Genomic DNA, 16367 nt, shown 5'->3' on the forward strand with positions numbered 1-16367 from the left:
CTCTCTCTCTCTCTCTCTCTTGGGCATGTCTGCGGGTGTCCAGGGCCTCGCGCGGCGTCAGACAGGTGAGTGCGTGCGGAACGCGAGGAATGCGCGAGAGATAGCGGTGCGTGCGTGCCTGGACTCGTCTTCTGTGAGCGGTCCGCTGTGGAAGGACAAGCACTCGGATCACGATGATCTCCCGCCGAGAAACGCCAGCACAGGGATTTCTCTGATTTTCCAGGTAAGTTTCTGAACGCTGTTAATGATTATCCTGCCGTGTGCGATGGGAAGGGCTCAGACCTTTGATAAAACTCCTGCTCTTTAAAACTCTAGTAGTTGCAGTGAGCTCCAGTTTTAGATACTTTAAGCAAGTTTGCATCTAAACCAGCTGTTCTGCATTAGTGTGTTGTGAACTCAAGTGTGTGTTATTAGCAAACTTTGACTTTGGAAACATGAGCTAGAATCCAGATGGTGTTGTGATCGTATTGTACTTTACTTCCTTGTTTCAGTGTAATTATACATTTAAGTATTGGGTAATATTAATTAACTGCATGTACTTACTATATGTTTAGGGTCAGGAATAGGGTTTGGCTTAGGGTTACTTGCATGTAATTATGCATAGTTTATTGCAATTATAATAGTAAGTGCATGAAGAACACTTTAAAATAAAGTGTTACCCATTTGTTTTAGTGTAGCTTCATCTCGATCACTGTTATTAGGGCATGGCTATAAGGAAAGCGTGTTAAAGTGAGCTCATAGTCGGAGTGTTAATTGTTTTCGACCCAACCTTGAATCCAGAAGGCCAGGAAAAGCCCATAACATCCGTTTCCATGGCAACCAGTCCCAGGACATTCCCTGATGTCCAGAAGACACAATGCGGCGGGTTTGGCTGCTCGATGGGAAGGAAACGCCGTTAAAGTGATATTCAGAAACACCAGTCTCCGTGTCAGTGATCTGGAGAGCGTTCTCGGAGGTCTTTTTTACTGAAGAAGAGTTTGGGACGGAGGATTCGGAGAGAGGAAGTGGCTTTGACATGAATGCATGTTGTACAGTGTTAAATCCCTGCAGTCCGTAGGATCATCCTCATCAGCACGGTCTGGAGAAACTGTTCATGTCTGATGACCATGTGCATCTGTTCTGATGCTGTACAAACTTTGAGCATTGTTTCTGTTCTTCTGATGTGTCTATGTCACAAGGTAACGGTATAAATACAGGCAGGACACCCCAGCTTGAATAGTGTTATAATGTTATCTAACAGACACTCTCCCCAGGATAAAAACAGCTTATATTGAAGCCAGTCTGCCAAAACAACAGCTTTTCAGTATATTAAGATGACTGTTTTACAAGTTTTATATTCGAGTTCATTTTTTTTTCTCCATATTTTCTCCATAAATCAACAAATACTGTTAACAACCAAAAAAAACTAATACATTTCATCATGTTTTTAGGAATAAAATGTCGTATAGGCCTAAATCGGTGTGAAGGAAATATCAACAAACCTTCAGAATATATATAAGAATACCACTGCAAAGTTTGGTGAACGTAAGGAAAAAAGCAGTATTGAAATCTACAGATGCAAATAGATAAAGTGCAATAAAATAAACACTTGAATGTGCATTTATGATGTTTTCTTTCCACTCGTCTGAAAGAAGCCAACATCTCAATGCATGAAAAAAAACCCAAAACAAAACAATGGTTTGCCTGTAGTGTCTCGCCTTAAATAGAAATAACATCTAAATTAACTGATTTTAGTCAGATCAAAAACATCATTGTTTTCCACCAAATGTGCGTGTGGATTTACTGCTGTCATCAACTTAGATTATAGCTACATTGCAAATGAACTAATAAAATGTGCACCTTGAATGCACTAAAACTGAAATGTAAATATTACAAATGAACAACATACGGTTTTGTTAACACACATTACGTGCTCTGCTCTGTTTTGCAGCAGGAGGAAGAGTGTGACGGCCTTCATCAGTCAGGTGAGAGTGTCATGCCGTAGGAAATATAATTTTATTTTATTACTGATATTTCACCTCAGCAGGGTGCCAGTGCTTTACTGTGTTACTGTGATGTTTCTGAAGGTGTTCTCAGGCCTGAAGGACATGGACTCTCTGAAGAAGGAGCTGGAGGAGGAACTCAAACTCAGCAGTGAGCATCTGAGGAGTCACGCCTGGTATCATGGACAGCTGCAGCGCGAGGTGTGTGTGTGTGTGTGAGTGTGTGTGTGTGTATGTGTGAGTGTGTGTGAGTGTGTGTGTGTGTGTGTGTGTGTGTGTGACTGTGTGTGTGTGTGTGTGTGAGTGTGTGTGTGTGTGTGCTACTGCGGTAAAAGGCATCGTTCACCCACATTCACTCACCCTCATGTCATCCAAACCTGCAGTATGCTGATGATTTCCTCTGTGAAAGAGAAAAAGCGAATGTTTGAAGAATGTTCATGCAGCTCCTTTCACGTGAACATTCATATCAGCCTAAAGACCCATAAAAAGCAGAAGTAGCACGATTCATGCATTATTCCAAGTCTTGTGAGGTCATATGATGTTTTAGTGTGAGGAACTGACACGAGTTAATATGTTTCCATGTTCAAGTGTGTACTTCTGTGTTCCTTGGAAAAAAAAACAACAACAGCACAAGTTTGATATGACATTATGAAAATTTTCATTTCTGGGAGAGCTATTACTTTAGGTCAGGGGCAGCCAACATCGGTCCTGGAGAGCCACAGTCTTGCAGAGTTCAGCTCCAACCCTATATATACAATATTTTGTTTCTGTTAAGTTACCTTATTACATTTTTTCCCTACTCATCATTATACTATTGTATTCTTATATTATTGTATTTTATTTATTTGTTTATGTTTTATTTGATTAATTTTAATAATTGTTTTAATTAAATATTTATTTAAATCAAATTTTTATTTATTTTAATTTCATTTTAATTTATTTATTTTATTATTTATTTTTTACTCATTCAGTTAATTTAAAGGGGTCATATGATACGATTTCAATTGTTCCTTTCTCTTTGGAGTGTTACAAGCTCTTGGTGCATAAAGAAGATCTGTAAAGTTGCAAAGACTAAAGTCTCAAATCCAAAGAGATATTCTTTATAAAAGTTAAGAGTCAGCCACACCTACCTAAAATGGCTCGTTCTAACACGCCCCCACATACCTACGTCACTATGTGGTAAGATTTGCATAACGCCGCCCAAATGTTCACGCAAAGTGTGTATTGTTGCCGCCGCCATGTCGTGAAGGCGCTGTGTGTTTCGTTGTGAAAGCAAAACTACTTTGTTTGGTCTTCCAAAAGAGGACGATATCCGCTTCGTCATGCCTAGAGCTGATCCGTGCTGGTCACTGAGGAAATACATCAACTTTGCGTTGTGGATCGCCGAATCGGCTTTCACTGTGCACGAAGCGGAGTCCAGCCCGGGGTCGTCACATGTGGTTGCTGCAAGCCCTCCGGACGGTCCTTCGTCGAATTTGCCGGGCGTAACATTTCTGTCACACGCTTGAGGCATTCGGCCAATCACAATGCTGCACTGGATAGCTGGCCAATCACAGCTCACCTCGCTTTTTCAGACCGATGAGTTTTGTAAAAATCGACGCGTTTCAGAAAGGCGGGGCATAGAGGAGAAACAATAATGTACAGTATGTGGAAAATAATGTGTTTTTTGAACCTTAAACCGCATAAACACATTTCATTACACCAAATACACAAAATAATGTTCTTTTTAGCAGCGTCATATGACCCCTTTAAATTTCATTTTTATTTGTTTGTTTTAATGTTATGGGTTATTTTGGGTTGTTCTTATTCTTAACTTTTAATCATTTTAATTCTCTATATTTATTTATTATGCATCTATTATGATTATTTTAATGTAAAGCACTTTGAATGACCTTTTTGTATGAAATGTGCTATATAAATTTACTCATTTGTTGACTTGTTTAAATCTCATTTTTATTGATATATTTTGATGTATTTGTGGCTGTTCAGGGAGCGGAGCAGTTGTTGAGTAGAGATGGGGAGTTTCTGGTGCGTGACTCCAGCTCCAGCACGGGCGAATATGTTCTCAGCTGCATGTGGAAAAATCAGCCCATGCACTTCAAAATCATACGTGTCGTGCTGCGACCCAAACAGGTATAGCATCCGTCTCAACGTTTATAGCTTCTTTCAGATACTGAGTCTGATGTGTGTGTCTGTGTGTGTAGGGTTACACCCGGGAGCTCTTTCAGTTTGAGAAAGATCAGTTCGATAACATTCCAGCGTTAATTCGCTTTCATGTCGGCGGACGGCATCCCATCTCACATTCCACCGGAGCTATCATCTTTCAGCCAATCACGCGCACTCTGCCTCTACGCATCATCAGCGAGCGCCAGGCTGCGAGGTCATCGAGCTCCTCCCTCCTGTCACGAGGTCAGAGCAAGAGGCGGAGCCTGAGCTCCTCTCAGAAAGACACACTGCAGGTCAACAGCAACAACCTGCTCAGGTAACACACATACACAGACCATTTTGTTTCCATAGTAAAAGTGTTGCATGTGTGTTTCCATAGTAACAGTGATGTGAGTGTATAGTTGTCATAGTAATGGTGTAGTTTGTGTGTGTTGCCATAGTAACAGTGTTCTGTGTGTATGTGTATGTGCGTGTGTAGTTGTCATAGTAACAGTGATGTGTGTGACTGTAGTGTGATGTGTGTGTCATAGTGATGGTGTAACGTGTTGTGCATGTGTATCTAGTTGTCATAGTAACATTGGTGTGTATAGCTGCCATAGTAACGTTGATGTGCATGTGTGTGTAGTTGTTATTGTAACAGTGATGTGTGTGTAGTCGCATAGTAGCACTGATGTGTGTAGTTGTCATAGTAACATCGATGTGTATAGTTGTCATAGTAACGTGCGTGTGTGTAGTTGTCAGAGTAACATTGATATGTATAGTTGTCATAGTAACGATGTTTTGTGTGCTTGTATAGTTGTCATAGTAATTGTGATGTGTGTGTAGTTGTCATAGTAACATTGATGTGTATAGTTGTCATAGTTACAGTGATGTGTGTGTTGTCACAGTAACAGTGATGTGTGTGTATAGTTGTCATAGTAACAGTGATGTGTGTGTTAGAAGCGGCAGTCAGCCTGCTAATCTGGAGACAGTTGGGAGACCGTCACTACAGTCCGCTCAGTCTGACAGCAACCTCCGCACAGGTACACACACACACATGTGAACATATTGAAAAACTGATCTGAGATCTGATCATCTCACAGAATGTTTTGTTGATGTCGTGCAGGTGTCCCACAGAGCTGTCCGTCACAGGAGTCCAGCCCCGCCCCCGTCTCCCTGGTGTTCCGCACAGGAAGTGAGCCTGTTCTAAGCCCAGCCGCTTCCTGCGCCATTCCGCCCAGCCAGTCGAGTCTCGGCGGCTGTCCTCTGCACGGTTCTGATGGACAGCTGCATTCACGTGCACCTCCCAAACCGCTGCGGATCTCCATCGTCTTCACCCCGACTCAACCTGATTCTGGTCCGGAGCCTGATTCCACCTGCCTCTATGGTGAGCTGGTGCCACAGGTGAGAGTTCATGAGCACATGCTATTTAAAGTCAACAAGACATAGAAACTGATTTGATTTACTTACTTCATAGACAATTCTGGTCTAACTATATATCAGTGGGAGCACAGTGATAGGAAAATACGAGACAAGATTAAATAAATATATATTCCAGTGCTTTTGCATTTGCTTGCAAAACTTTTGCATTTTCTCTGAAAATATTGCGTTATCCCAAGTTTTGTGAGTGAATGCAAAGTTTTGCAAAGAAACGCAAAATTTTCTTGGGGGAATGCCAAAAAATTTGCAAGTGAATGCAAAGTTACTTCTGGTAAAGCCATAGATTTGCCAGCAAATGCCAAGTTTCTTAGGAGAACACAAACGTTTTATGAGTGAAGGTAAAGTTTCTTGGGACAGCGCAAAACATTTATGAGTGAACGCATATTTTTTTGGGGAAACACAAACGTTTTGCAAGCGAACATAAAGTTTCTTGGGAGAACACAAACGTTTTATGAGTGAGCACATTGTTTTTTGGGGAAACTCAAATGTTTTGCAAGTGAACGCAAAGTTTCTTGGGACAACGCAAAACGTTTATGAGTGAACACATATTTTTGGGGGGGAACGCAAACGTTTTATGAGTGGACGCATAGTTTTTTGGGGAAACGCAAACGTTTTGCAAGTGAATGCAAAGTTTCTTGGAAGAACGCAAAAGTTGTATGAGTGAAGGTAAAGTTTCTTGGGACAACGCAAAATGTTTATGAGTGAACACATTTTTTTGGGGAAACAAATGTTTTGCAAGTGAACATAACGTTTCTTGGGATAACACAAAAGTTTTATGAGTGAACACATTGTTTTTTGGGGAAACTCAAATGTTTTGCAAGCGAATGCAGAGTTTTTTGGGAGAACGCAAACGTTTTATGAGTGAACGCAAAGTTTCTTGGGAGAACGCAAACGTTTTATGAGTGAAGGTAAAGTTTCTTGGGGAAACGCAAATGTTTTGCAGGCAAATGCAAAGTTTTTGGAGTACGCAAAAGTTTTATGAGTGAACGCAAAGTTTCTTATATGTTTCTTCATATCGTTCCAGATCTGTATGACATATTTCTGCAAAATATAAAGAATTTTATTTTGAAAAACATCTCATTGTTTTTTAATGGAAGTCAATGGGGAGCAAGCAAGATTATTATTAGTATCAGATTAGAAAGTAAAACTGGTTGCAAATTGTTTCATGTTGTTTCCAAGAAACAGAATTAGATGACGGTAACAAACTCACCTTTGACCCCGTGTAGGTCCCCATCACCATGTTGCCCAAAGGTCACACGGCGCGTCTCCGCGCTCAGGAGCGGTGGACCAGCCGCGCGCGTCTCACTGAGACCAGCTTTGGCTTCCTGGAGGCGCAGAAGCTGGAGGAGGAGCGCAGGGAGAGCGAGAGGATCGAGGAGGACGAGCGTGATTGGTGTTTCGAGCGGCCGCAGACTGAGACCACATCATGTTTCCGTCTGAATGAGTTCCGCTCGCTCATGCTGCCCGACAACAACCGTCCGCTGGATCAGAGCGTCCTGCTGAAGGTCAAAGAGCTTCTGACGCACACCGATGTCAGGACCACCGCACTACACATGCTCAGCGTCAACTGCCAGGTACCACACGCCAGAGCCATCATCATTCACTGAAACCTTTAAAGCATTTCTGCTATCTGAAGTGAAGCTGAAATAAAAGAAACTTAACTTAAACTAAATGAAAATTAGAAATGTTGCGTTGAAATTTTAGTGAAAATCAGCAAAATTGCTGGTGGTGGCTGGCAACTTTTTTCAAAAACTCTGGTGGGGAAAGAGTTAAGATCTCATGACTTAAGATAGATCTTGTTTTCTGAAAAACTGATCAAAATTGATTTTGCTTAAAACAAATCTGAAAAATAAATCTGTTTTCCCTTTGAATTAAAGTGCCCCTATTATGGGTTATGAAAGGTTCATATTTTGGTTTTGGGAGTCCCCAACAACAGGTTTACATGCATGCAAGGTCAAAAAACACTTTCATTGTCTTATAATATGCATTTATTTTTTCCTTATTTGCTCAACGACTCCCAAACGATTCGCTCAACGATTCATTTTTCCAAACCCCTCCTTTGCGTGACGCTAATCTGCGGTGATTGGTCAGATTGGTCTCATTTTCATTTCATCTCGCCTGTAATGCCTGATAAAGCAGCGTTTGTGAGCGCAGTGCTGCTTTGTGTACAGCGTTACCGGGCAAACCGCTATTTTTACCGCTCCAAAAGCGGCACCTAGTGGCAAAAAATTAATTTGCATTTTCATTCAGACCAAGTTTTCAAGTTTTCCCGCGTCTGAATATTTAAGAATATTTAGATATTTGTGCTGGAAAACAAAGCAAAAAGTTAGACTGTTAAAGAAAGTAATTTTTTAGTTAATAAAGGCTAATTCAAAATATGAATAAAAATTGTAATCATTTATAAATAGTACTAACGTAACACACTCGACACACATCTATCTCATCTTGAGCCTCTGTCTATCTCAGGTGACTCGGGTCACAGGGGTGACGGTGGAGCAGAAGAGGATCATGGGAGTGGAAACCGGTCTGGAGCTCATCACGCTGCCACACGGAGGCCAGCTCAGACAGGACCTGCTGGAGAGGTGCGTGCTGCCGTGACGATGCTGATGCTGATGTCATGTGACGCGTGATGACGTCATGCTGTGATTCCCCATCAGGCATCACACTCTGGCTCTGGGCGTGGCGGTGGATCTTCTGGGCTGTACTGGGACAGTGAGTCAGCGGGCGATGGTGCTGCACAGGATCATCCAGCTGGCGCAGGAGCTGCGCAACACCACACACGACCTGTACGCCTTCTCCGCCGTCATGAAAGCACTGGAGCTGCCGCAGGTACCTCCTACACTGGATAAAAGCATTGGATAAAAATGTAACTAATAGATATCACCATACTTCCCCAGTTGACTGATTACATTAAGAATTGCAAAACATTTTTGTATTACAAGTCCAAATATCCAAATGAAGCATTATCTAATTAAAAACTCACTAATTTGCATTCATTTTCAGAATATTAACCTGAACACTGGATAAAGCCAGGTTGAAAATTCATTTGATTTTGTTGTCATATTAGAGCTAAAGGTTTTTCCAAAGGGGATTCTAAATAAAATATAAATCAGTGTCAAATTCTATCTAAATCAAATTCTGTATAAATCAGTGTGAATGATATATGAGCAAACCCCTCAGTGAAAACCTTCAGAATATAGATAGGAATAATACTCTAAGTTTTGGTGTATGTAAGTGCTGCTGAAGTGGAGAAAAAACTCACAACCTTTAAATATAAGCACTTTCACCGTGTTTTTTAAGAATAAAATGTTGTATAAATCAGTGTGAATTATATATGAACAAATCCTTCAGTAAAAACCTGCAGAATATAGATAGGAATAACACTCTAAGTCTTGGTGTGTGTAAGTGCTGCTGAAGTGGAGAAAAAACTCACAACAGTTAAATATAAGCACTTTCACCGTGTTTTTTAAGAATAAAATGTTGTATAAATCAGTGTGAATTATATATGAACAAATCCTTCAGTAAAAACCTGCAGAATATAGATAGGAATAACACTCTAAGTCTTGGTGTGTGTAAGTGCTGCTGAAGTGGAGAAAAAACTCACAACAGTTAAATATAAGCACTTTCACCGTGTTTTTTAAGAATAAAATGTTGTATAAATCAGTATATATATATATATATATACATACAATGTGCTAAATGTCTAATTAGCATATTCATTACATAATTTTGGCTCTTTATGTAAAACTCAGCATTTTGATCACTCAGAAAGTTAAAAGTGACACAATGTCAAAATTTTGTCAATGCCAAAAATATGTTTAAATATAGTCAAAATGGCTCCTTGTCAAAAAAAACACAAGAAACCAGTTACAAACAAGTCATAGCAACAATGAGAAAGTCGCTAAGTGAAATTAGCATATTTATAGATGTGTTTTGTTTTAAGCTATATTTACACACAAAATGGTTAGAAAACTTTGTATTTGTTTGTTAATCGCCCAAAAATAGCCAAATGTAAAAATATGTCCAAAATAGCAGTTTTGTCACAAACAAGTTAAAAACAAGTGGCGGCAACAATGAGAAAGTTGCTAAGTGCTGATCAGCATATTTGTTATGTCATTGTTCATATTTGCATTTGATTCACCTACTACATAATTAAATGTAAAATGTTCAGAGAGTAAGTTAGAAGTGATAGAATGTCTTTCTTTTTTATCTGTATGTTTGCTAAAAAAACAACATATAGCCAAAACACATTTAAGTTTCAGCAAAAATAGGTAAAGTCGCTGAATTAGGTAACAAAAAACCCCCCAAACTGGCAACACTGACACACATACACGCAAAGTGCTCTGATTGGCCGACTGACCTGTCGCTCTCTGCCTCCAGCCGGCTTGGAGCCAATCCCGGAGCTGCTGGAGGTGTTTCAGACGGAGTTCGCCCTTCGGCTCTTCTGGGGACAGATGGGCGCCAAAGCCGATCGCAAGGAGCGCTACGCCAAATTCGACAGGATCCTCACGGTCCTCTCCAACAAACTGGAACCAGACGGCAGCTCGGAGGTTTGACCTCTGCTAGCGAACACGAGAACTGAACCACTCGATGAATGAACCCACTTCTGAGTTTAATATTCCTGTGATTTATTGTATATTCAGATTACAGTAAATGTTAAAACAGACCGAACGGAAAGACTGTCCAAGCCAAAGCACAATCAGATTATAAAGGACTTTCAGACGTGATGCTGTTGTAAAGGTGAAATGTGTCGATTCTCTTACTATAAAATTCAATATTTTAATGCTGAAAATATGCCACGCTTCACCTTCAATTTGTTTACAGTGATGATGATGATGATGATTTAAAGCTGTGATTGTGTTCACACCTGAGTGAAATTTGCCAAATCTATATTTCTGACCGTTTATATGTAAAGAATATATTTGAATTTCTTAATGGATTAAAATGGAAATAAATATATCAAACTAAGTCTGTTTAGTTTGCAGACAACATGAAAGAGCATCATGTGATTTACTTTCAAATATAGTCAGGATTAGGTAAACAGCCTACTCAATGAATTGAAAAAGGTCAGATGGGACTGAATAAAAGTAAAAAATTAACAATAAGCAAAAATATAAGGAAAATAGCAGTGGAGCAAGTAAAAAAAATGACATTTAGATGTCTGTGCACCAATGATCTCACACACAGTGGAATCCCTGGAAAATGTACTGAATAAATCCTTCAGTAAAAACCTGTGGAATATAGATAGGAATAACACTCTTAAGTTTTGGGTGTGTGTAAGTGCTGCTGAAGCTGAAAAAAAAGTTAAAAATATGTGGGTCAATATCACCATAAGAGTGCCTTTCAACCCTCACGATTCTCAAAAATTTTGGCTTTAATTTCCCATTCGCTTTATGTCATGTCTTAAATAGTAGACACTCAAGTACTATAGAAACATATTAGCTGAGCTCCCACACATTTTTTGTTTTAGATAATTATGGGCCATTATTCAAAGCATAAACCATAAGATATGTCCGCCCTGTCATGGACATATATATTACTGTTAAATACGTTTTCATTGCAAAATTAAGATGCAAATTATATTTTCTGAAAGGTATTATGTATTTGTTTCTTATATGGAGAAAACTGTGATATTTAGATACAGTTTTTTGTTTGCATGTTATTGATCCCACACCTAGCTATTGAACACACTGGATTATATAGATATGATTGAATTATTATTTAAAATATCATTGTAAAATATCAAGATGACAGGGTGGACCAGCACATGACGGGGTGGACACATAATGCAGAACACACAAAGCATGGCAAAATATGACAATTAAACATTTATTCAACTTCGAAAAAGATAATATTAAGTGCTGCTGTAGTAGAGAAAAAACTCTTTCACACTTGCTTTATAAGAATAAAATGTTGTATAAATAATATCGCAGGTGGTGAGGTTAGAGATGACGTGGAGAGCGCTGAGGCGCAATCACACCGACAGCGCCGTGATGTTCGAGAAGAGTCTCAAGCCCTTCATGAAATCCCTGAATGAGGGTGACGGTGAGTGTTTGTCGTGATTCGACTGTGTCTCGTGTCGATGCTGAGTGAGCTTCCAGCGAGTGTTGTGTGTGATAGACGCCGTGGTGTCGGGGCCGCTGTCTCTTCCGCACATGGAGCCGCTGCTGAGGCTGATGGAGGGCGAGGACAGCGTGGAGTCCACCGACAGAGGCTGCCAGCTGCTCTACAACCTGCTGCAGTCGGCACGCAACGCCGCGCTACACGCTAACGACTGCACGCAGCACGCTCACGGCCTGCTCTCCGGTACACACACATCAGCCAAATACTCTCAGTGGAAACTAGCTAAAGTCTGCACTGAACGATAGTTGTGCAGAAACTATTTTCACTCAGAAATTGCTAGCAAATTTTACAAATAATTACAAAGGAACAGCAAGTAACACTTGTAAAATGTATTCAAGTAATCTTTATTTACAACGTAAAACTTTGTATATATATATATATATCAGTGGAATCCCTGGAAAATGTACTGAATTGCATAAGAGTGAATTTGACTGAAAATATTGGCATTTATTAACTGTTGTGTGCAGCCAGCAGGCGGAGACAAACACCAAAACACATCCTTGCACATCTAAAACCAGCGAACTCAAGGCACATCTGATCTGAAACATCATTACCACATTTAAACATTCTTGCGTTTGAATTAAAAATAAATAAATACCTTAATGCCTGTTCACACCAAGAACAATAACTATACCTTTAAAGTTTTAATTAACGTTCTAATTAATTGAGAATGAGGAAGTCCACACGACTTCGATATCACACTGAGGAACGATACATTCGATACGATACGATACATGCATACATTCTCGAATCACTTCCAGAAAGCTTTTGCCCCGCTGATAAATGATCAAAACACTGACAACAAATCAGAATACATCTTTAATAAAGACCACAGCATTTAAAGCGGCAGACTTCATAAACAGAACATTTATAAACGGATAATAAATCATTCTTGGCGTGAATGGGCCTTAAAGGGACAGTCACCCCCAAAATAAAAAAAACTGATAAAGTCATCATTTACTCACACTGTGGTGTTCTAGCTCTTCTTTCAATTTCAGGCATCATTTCCCACATTATATCACAGAATGATCCCATGTCATATATTCCAAGTGTTCTGGCGGCTTATAATCTACTCAAAATGTAATGTATTATTTAATGAAAATCCTGACCTTGACTGTTGTTCATGTGCATGGCTGCTCAAGCATGCACTTGTTGATATCATCCGATGATGTGGACGCTAATATAGATGTCGTTATAGTTATAATTTTTTGGGGTTAAACAGAGATTTAAATTAAATATGGCAATCATTCAGCACAAGTTTGGACACACTTGACTGTTTTTATGCGTCATGAAGTTACAACAATCAGAGCTGAAGGCTTCTACATGCAATAATTAACAAACGCAGCAGAAAAAGACAACGAAAAACCATTTTAAAACTACAAATGTTCAGGAAATCACCAGAAGCAGCATAATGCATGACAGAAAAGAAAGAAATCAAAAAGTAAAAACACTCCCCGTGACATAAAAGCACAAGAGTTGATGGAGTCACATGAGCACAGCTCACACTCCCGTAAAACACGCGATCAGCTGTTTCTAGATGATCTGGATGTATGACGCCGGCACGTATCCCACGTCTCCATTGGCCCTCTGAACTCGGACCCAGCCGTCGCCCTGATCCTCCTGCATCAGACTCAGCTGCTCGCCCACATGCATGCTTACTGCGCCCTCGCTGCTGCCTGAAACACACACACACACACACACACACAGATGCTCACCGGACTGATCTCTCAGTGTTTACTGAACACCAAAGGAGTGCAGAAAAGAGAGCAGCTCACCGTCGAAGTCATAGAGCGCTGTGCACTGACCGATGGGAACGTCGATGTCAAAGTCCTCATCAAATTCACATTCATAGATGTTCTCTGACGGAGACACGCTGGACTCGCTCAGCACGGAGATGTACTCTGAACTACACGCACACATTATACCAGTTAACAAACACATCTCAGATCAAACGCATGATCTTCAGGAGAGTTTTCATAACACACACAATCCCGCATACAGACAGAGAGTGTTTGCTGACGGACCGACCTGGCGGGAGTGTGTTGCAGCGTCCCACCGCTGGCTTCAGTCAGCTGAACCTGCAGAACACACCTGTGTTTATATGTGTGGAAATGTTATGCGTGTGAGTCTGTGTGAGTGAGTCTGTGTGTGAGTGTGTCTGTGTGAGTGTGTCTGTGTGAGTGTGTGAGTGAGTGAGTGTGTGTGTGAGTCTGTGTGTGTGTGTGTGTGAGAGAGAGTGAGTGAGGGTATTTGTTGAGCTCTCCTCTCAGTCTGGCGATGTTATGGGCGGTCTGTGTGATCTGAGGCTGAAGGCTGGATGGATCTCCAAGCTGAGAGTTCTGCTCATAAACACCCTTCATCCTCATCAGAGCCTCGCTGACGGATGGACAGAGAGACGGACAGTGTTACAGTGTTAATGTGAACGGCAGGATTTTTAGGATCGGCTTGTTTCAGTAGTCACAGAAAGTGTTGATTGTAAAAAGTGGACATGGCAACCCTTGAAGAGCATGCTCTGTGAAGCAGCCTTACAGATGTAAACGAAGGCAGCTTAGTTAAAATCACAGAACATGACGAGTCTTTGGTCGCAGTAATATTACTCTGCTCAAAAACAGCAGATACCAAATGAGATGCCAGAACGTTGCTATAGTGACCATGCTGTCAATCACTGCAATTTTGAGAGTGTTCCATACTGTTCCATACAAACACAAAATGATATTTAAATGTAATTATTGCTATATTTTTGTCTATTATCTCAAGTTCTAGAAATAACATGATTTGCATGATGTGTGGTATTTCAGTGCTCAGTGAGACGGTGATGTACCTCTGCTCCGTCTCTCTCTGAAGTTCCTTCTGGATGTCATCGATCTTCTCCTGCAGACGCCTCCTCCTCTGATCCAGAGGCAGACGAGAGAGATCCTCCAGCGATGACGGCTTAAAACACACACACACTGAGACATCAGTACTCCACACACTCAACACTCCGACTGACTGCTCCTGTGCCTGACAGTACATGCTCTTAGTATGCTTTAATCTTACATCAATCACCCCAAAACGAATGTTACTGATGAGTCATGATTTGTTTGTATGCAGATTTCAAGCACAAACTTAGTTCGACCACACTGACCCCACACAAGATCATTCACTGGAGTCATATCACTTGTAAACAGTATAAAACAGTATAAAAATTAAAAACGAAACATTTTGCATAAAGCTGCTCACCAAGTTCTTATCAGGAGACGTCACCTGAAAATTCAAACACGTGCACAGACAAACAGTTAGTACACATATATTTACATACACACACATCATATATAAGCTAATCTTAATCTAGTGTGTGCTCTATTTCAGCATGTTCACATCTGAGGCCAGTGTGATGATGGTTTGCAGTAATTCCTGCAGTACAGTGTGTGTGTGTGTGTGAGTGAGTGAGTGAGTGAGTGTGTGAGTGTGTGTGTGTGTGCGAGTGTGTGTGTGTGCGTGTTTGCGAGTGAGTGTGTAGTGTGTGTGTGTGTGTGTGTGTGAGTGTGTGTGTGTGTACCTTGTTTTTCTTGAGGAAGAGCTGTTTGATGCGCACTTTGGGCAGGTGTGTTGCTGTGTTGTCAGATGTGGCAGCTCTGACTGTCTGACTGTAATCCTCAAACTCCACTTCAGCAGGAGGCACTGCACCCGATTTATACTGCTCTACGAGAGCCATAGTGTCCTGCACACAAACACCACATCAGCACGGCAAATCACAGCGTACTTCTAACATTTACTTTAGTTTATTTATAAAACACATTTAAAAACAACAGGTGTTCAAACCAAAGTGCTGTACAACAAATAAAACAAACTTAAAAACATACCTAATCAAGAAAACAAAAGGGCCAATGAAATTTTTTTACATTGTAAAAAATGTAAGCCCATCAGACATTTAATGTCAGGAAGACATGCCGACAGATTAGACATAGAACAGTTATTGTTTTTAACTGGAAAATAAAGCTGAGTATCGTCAGCATAGAGATGTTATGATAAATTATGTTTTCTGAAAAATATAACATACATTATAAAAATATAAAATATATGAGTGGAAGCATATATAAGGAAAAAAGAAGAGGACCCAGAATAGAGCCCTGCGGAACACCACAGGAGATTTGAGCCAGAGATGAGAAATAATTCCCCAAATTAACGGGAAAAAAAACTGTCATTAAGGTAGGATGCAAACCACTTCAGCACAGATCCCTGAAACCCAACTACTTGATCAAGTCTTTGTAGAATGATGGCATGATCTATTGTATGAAATGCTGCACTTAAAGGGGTCATATGATGCTTTTTTAAAGATCATTATTTGGTGTATTTGGTGTAACTGAATATGTTGACATGCTTTAATGTTCAAAAAACACATTATTTTTCAAATACTGTACATTATTGTAGGTCCTCTATGCCCCGCCTCTCTCAAACGCTTCGTTTTCTACAAAGCCCCCTCCTTTGACAAGCGCAGTCTGCTCTGATTGGCCAGCTGACCCAGTGCATTGTGATTGGCCGAACACCACAAGCACGCGTCGGAAATGTAACGCCCCTTACCATAAACGCGAGCTTCATCTTTCAAAATAAATATAAAGACAGTAAATAATGTCATTAGTTTTACCATCAGTTCAAGCACAAAAGGGGAACAGAGTCGCGTGACAGACACAATGATGA

General features: G+C 40.4%; 2 protein-coding genes across 2 annotated transcripts in view; one reads left to right on the forward strand and one right to left on the reverse strand.

Moving 5' to 3' along the window:
• LOC107727164 (breast cancer anti-estrogen resistance protein 3-like) overlaps positions 1 to 11935 on the forward strand; it is a 13178-nt gene extending 1243 nt beyond the window's left edge. The window contains exons 2-12 of the mRNA XM_016536951.1: positions 1931 to 1964; positions 2067 to 2183; positions 3972 to 4115; positions 4187 to 4464; positions 5088 to 5170; positions 5254 to 5531; positions 6794 to 7141; positions 8034 to 8149; positions 8225 to 8396; positions 11501 to 11612; positions 11688 to 11935. Of these exons, the coding sequence (XP_016392437.1) occupies positions 1931 to 1964; positions 2067 to 2183; positions 3972 to 4115; positions 4187 to 4464; positions 5088 to 5170; positions 5254 to 5531; positions 6794 to 7141; positions 8034 to 8149; positions 8225 to 8396; positions 11501 to 11612; positions 11688 to 11935 (1930 nt within the window). The remainder of the gene's footprint in view (positions 1 to 1930; positions 1965 to 2066; positions 2184 to 3971; positions 4116 to 4186; positions 4465 to 5087; positions 5171 to 5253; positions 5532 to 6793; positions 7142 to 8033; positions 8150 to 8224; positions 8397 to 11500; positions 11613 to 11687) is intronic.
• A 165-nt stretch (positions 11936 to 12100) lies between these two features.
• LOC107727172 (cdc42-interacting protein 4 homolog) overlaps positions 12101 to 16367 on the reverse strand; it is a 12182-nt gene continuing 7915 nt past the window's right edge. The window contains exons 9-15 of the mRNA XM_016536956.1: positions 15229 to 15390; positions 14910 to 14933; positions 14512 to 14621; positions 13937 to 14066; positions 13719 to 13771; positions 13466 to 13596; positions 12101 to 13366 (exon numbers count right to left, since the gene is read on the reverse strand). Coding sequence (XP_016392442.1) covers positions 13224 to 13366; positions 13466 to 13596; positions 13719 to 13771; positions 13937 to 14066; positions 14512 to 14621; positions 14910 to 14933; positions 15229 to 15390 — 753 coding nt within the window. The 3' untranslated portion in view covers positions 12101 to 13223. The remainder of the gene's footprint in view (positions 13367 to 13465; positions 13597 to 13718; positions 13772 to 13936; positions 14067 to 14511; positions 14622 to 14909; positions 14934 to 15228; positions 15391 to 16367) is intronic.

Source organism: Sinocyclocheilus rhinocerous, unplaced genomic scaffold (genome assembly GCF_001515625.1).
Source record: "Sinocyclocheilus rhinocerous isolate Xijiao unplaced genomic scaffold, SAMN03320098_v1.1 scaffold937, whole genome shotgun sequence".
In the NCBI taxonomy this organism is placed as follows: Eukaryota; Metazoa; Chordata; class Actinopteri; order Cypriniformes; family Cyprinidae; genus Sinocyclocheilus; species Sinocyclocheilus rhinocerous.